The sequence below is a fragment of the Haliotis rufescens genome, unplaced genomic scaffold, assembly GCF_023055435.1.
Source record: "Haliotis rufescens isolate VD_foot unplaced genomic scaffold, xgHalRufe1.0.p SCAF_30, whole genome shotgun sequence".
In the NCBI taxonomy this organism is placed as follows: domain Eukaryota; kingdom Metazoa; phylum Mollusca; class Gastropoda; order Lepetellida; family Haliotidae; genus Haliotis; species Haliotis rufescens.
This window is the reverse complement of record NW_025964002.1, coordinates 5537511-5541850: the sequence shown is the minus strand read 5'-3', so window position 1 is coordinate 5541850 and position 4340 is coordinate 5537511. Positions and strand designations below refer to the sequence as shown.

Sequence of the window (4340 nt, the reverse complement as noted above, 5' to 3'; positions counted from 1 at the left end):
CCAAAGTTTCAGTATATTAGACTGTTCTTTTGATAATGATAGCAATTATCCCTGTAGTTTATCCAGATTCACGATGGTTAATTCTAACTCGATCGCCGAATGACGAGGGCGACGCCATGTTTGTTTATAAACAGTGAAAGTAATCCCTACTTGACCTTTGATATTTGCATCTCTATCCGCATATGACCCCAACGGATATCGTTTTTATCCGTTGGCTTTATCCTGCCGAGAAACCTACCCATTATATGATAAGTGGAGATATCAGATATGACGTGTGAATTGCAACATTGGCATCAGTATCTGGTTCACAACGATCATTGTCAGATCACGCAATTATCCTTGTCACCTTTCTTTCTTTTCATTGTCAAACTCCTACAAGGTTGGTATATATTTCATTCAGTGAGATACATATATAAATTCGCTGAAATGATTAAATTGTGGTTACATTCAGTCAGACTTACAGTCTTTATAGGCCACGATCACGCGAATACAAATTAGTGCCCATTTTTAATGAGAGTGAGTCAATGGTCAGCCAAGGACGTTAAGGAGGTCTTCCTCGTAAACAGCTATGGTCAACATGATTCCTGAACCAACACACACGCCTACACATTGCAGGAACAGGTCACGGAGTGGATTCTGGGTATCCATTGACGTCAGTTCCGGTACCATGGTTACCAAAGAGATGTAGATAAACATTCCACCAACAGATGCGAAAATCCACATGGAAGCTTCCTCAATGTTTCCCAGCGCCACACCAATAAGCATCCCAACAAAACACAGCACGGAGGACAGACAGTTGTAGACAACCGCTTGCTTGATTGACATGCCAGCTTTCAGAAGCACGGCGAAGTCCCCGATCTCGTGAGGAAGTTCGTGACAGAAGACAGCGATGGCGGTGCTGATTCCCCCAGTGATGCTGTTAGCAAATGCAGCCCCGATAGCAAGGCCGTCGCTGAAGTTGTGGACGCCGTCCCCAAGGATGACCATCCACGCTACGGCGGAGACTGTGGCGGGCAGAGGGCCGTCAATGTGGGAGTGCCCGTGTCCAGAGCGGGAGTGACCAGTGGCTGACTGACCCCTGACCTTCTGAGTTGTTTCCTGTTTCAGTGGCACTGCTTGTTCAGCTTGGGACTCACTGTTGACAGTTGTCACCATGTCACCGTCCTCTTCCGAATCAGACTCGCTGTACGAGGAAAGTTTCACAGCAACTGCGGACAGATCTGGTTCATCACTGAATGCATGTTTTGCCTTCGCCTTTTTCCTTTCCATCCTCCTGTTCCTCGCCCCTGTCAGGATGACCATCAGTCGCTGAACGATGAAGAAGAAGTAGATTCCTAGCAGCCCACAAAGTCCCTTCCACACACTGTCCAGATGGTCGTGGTCGTGGTCCTTGTCAGCGCCTGCTGCCGTCTCCCCGCCGGCGATGGCGTGGGGTAGCAGATGGAGCATGGCGTCCCCAGTGAGGGCACCGACCGCCATGGCCACGAGGAACTGCAACAGTTGGTTGAAGAAGAATTTCTGCATAATTGGAATGACAGCCACACCCAACAAGCCGACGAGACTGATGACGACGACGGCAGCTGTGCTGTATCCCCAAACTCGAGCAGCTGCAGGGACAGTGGACGTCGGCGCAACGTGGCGGTGGTGGATCTCGTCGTGTCGACGGCGGCAGTGGGGATTGTCAAGCTGGTACACAATGGCAGGGGACATGAATAAAAAATCCTTTTTGCCAATCTTACCTCTTTCGTCGGCATGGTAGAGTTGGATGAGTTGTTGTACAGACAGGCATTCAGTGTGCAGGTCGTGGGTGTGGATGACAACAGACTGGGCGTCAGGGCCACTGCCAAGCCTTGGAAAGTCACGGGATGCTTTCCTGTGTCTAGTTTGCAAGTCCCTGCGAACACGTGTGCTGCGGCCTTTATTAGTATGGTGACCAGTACCACCAGCGTGGTCAGGGTCACTCTTTGACTGATGACCTTTCTGTCCATGCCCGCCATGACCTCTCTTCACCTTCTCCCCATGGCCACTGTTCTCATGGTCGCGGCTAGCGTTGTCCACGCCATGTTTCACGTGTGTGTTTCCTCCACCCTCACCATCGCCATGTCCCCCCTTCTCGGTGCTCGCGCCTGGTTCAAGGTCACGGACCACTTGGTGTTCTGGTCCCTCATGTTCTTCCATCACGTGACCATGGGCATCATCAACCCTTTCGGGTTCGAATCCTATTCGCCCTAACAACAATTCAAAGTCAGCCAAGAGAATCTCTTTCTCCCCATGTCCATATTTCTCAAATATCTTCTTCAGGAAATATTTCCCTTCTTCTTTGATGTAAGTGGAGCTCTGGCTGTGCCGGGTGCCACTGGTATGCTTGTGTACGTGTACAGCTTGGCGCCTGGGACGGACGGGACTCTCTGTAACGTTCAAGGAACGTCTGGCTACACTCAGATCACAGAGTCCCCCAAGAACAATCACTAACATTATAAACACAGTCGCAGTCGCCATGCTGACGGACAGTGAGCTTCTACACTCCGTAGGAAGGAACAGAGGAAGACAAACCTCTGGATGAACCATTCACATACAGCTTTACCCTTACACTGACGGACAGTGAAAATTTGCTCAGGAAAGGCAGTGCCGTGTGCAGGAAGGCGAGACACTGGGTCAACCACTCACAACTACACCCGTTAGCTAACAGCGAGACTTCCTTTTAAGATCACTGACTATTATATAATCAAGCCAACAAGCGCTTCTCTGGTATTTCCTTTGAATGTCCACGTCTATGGGCCGTGAGGGGTATGAATATGAAACAAGGTAAACACAAGGTAAACACAAGGTAAACACAAGGTTAACACAAACTACTTCAGGAGTAAGCCTGTAGACAGCACGCACTTTGCCCTTATGAACATACCCGTGTTATTGTTGATATAGGAGTCGCAATACAATATGTGTAATCTTGAGTTAGCTGCAGGGCAGCAAGTACCCTACAAATCACTGACTCCAACATAGTGGATCGACCAGTCATCGCTACCCGGGTAGAAAAACAGAGAGTATGGGTCAGGTCATTTGAATCCCGAAATCCAGACACATGCCTGGTTGGGTAACACAACACTTTTATTTATTTATGTTCCTTATGTCTGAAGTGAGCGTGTGCGTTTGGTTTAAGTGCTTCAGGCAACATTTCAGTCACATCACGGCGTGGTAGGACACCAGATATTGTCTTGCTACATTGTACCGATGCAGGGAATCGTACCCTGCCTTCGGCGTGACGAGCGAACGCTTTAACCACTAAGCTACGCAACTGCCCCAATGATTTTTAGAAATGCATGCATATAATTGATATAACTAGTTGTTAGTTACTGTACTGTACTGTACTGTGTTACATAATAGATTACTATATGTTGGGTGGATTGTAAAGATGTTCCAAAAGTTACGTGACTATGTGATGCATTCGTGGAAGGTGTTTCTGTTTTTGCTTTTACCTACTCTCATTGTGCATTATGCGTTCATGTGGTACGAAGCCTTTCATGACTTCCGAGTCTCGACAAAATTGGCTTGATTGTCTTCGTCGGCACATTCGTGACCAACTCGTGTTATTCCGGGACAAGCCGAATAGCGACTCGTGACTCTTCTTGCAGGTTACGGAAAGGGGCGAGTGGTGACGAATGTTCGTCGGCAGTCTCATACGTCACTATATTTTTTCGCGGGGTCCTCTGTCCCATCTGCGCGTGCTATACATTTGACCCCGTCCAGTTGGAAATCAGGCCTTCGGGGGATTGAACAACAACTCTGGCATGGATGTTCCGTAACAGTGAATCACAACATATAAATAATAAAACAACAAGTACTATAGTGTGTTCTTTCAGTCGTCGGTTACAGTTTCATGATCTGTAAAAAGCAGATATGCCTTTATTGTTTTGTCAAGGTACTTGTCGTTAATGTGCATTTGATTTTTGTGCTGAAAACTATTGGGTATGTTTATTTGTAAAGGTAGCAATCACGTTGTTACGAAGTTGTTTTATTACTTATTTTCGGCTGTGAACGATGCCTATGAATAATGAATAATGTGTGTTCATCTCAAGCAGTCTATAGGTATATCTACCCGTGAAGATCCGGGGTAGAATAGATCTTAAGCAACCCATGCTTGCTGTAAAAAGTGGCTATGCTTGTCGTGAGAAGCGACTAACGGGTGGTCAGAGAGTAATTAATACACACTTGCCTACACATGACAGTTATTAATACACACTTGCCTACGCATGCCCGTTATTAATACACACTTGCCTACACGTGACAGTTATTAATACACATTTGCCTACACATGACAGTGATTAATACACACTTGCCTACAC

General features: G+C 47.1%; 1 protein-coding gene across 1 annotated transcript; it reads right to left on the bottom strand.

Moving 5' to 3' along the window:
• Positions 1–379: 379 nt before the first annotated feature.
• LOC124143296 (zinc transporter ZIP10-like) lies at positions 380–2829 on the bottom strand. The gene has a single exon (XM_046512212.2). It carries the CDS (start codon positions 2566–2568, stop codon positions 529–531), a length of 2040 nt encoding a protein of 679 aa, XP_046368168.2. The 5' UTR covers positions 2569–2829; the 3' UTR covers positions 380–528.
• Between the last annotated feature and the right edge of the window lie 1511 nt (positions 2830–4340).

What these genes read in the sequence shown, in the direction of transcription:
- LOC124143296 (XM_046512212.2), bottom strand. Translation starts at nt 2,568, where the DNA reads ATGGTTCATCCAGAGGTTTGTCTTCCTCTGTTCCTTCCTACGGAGTGT.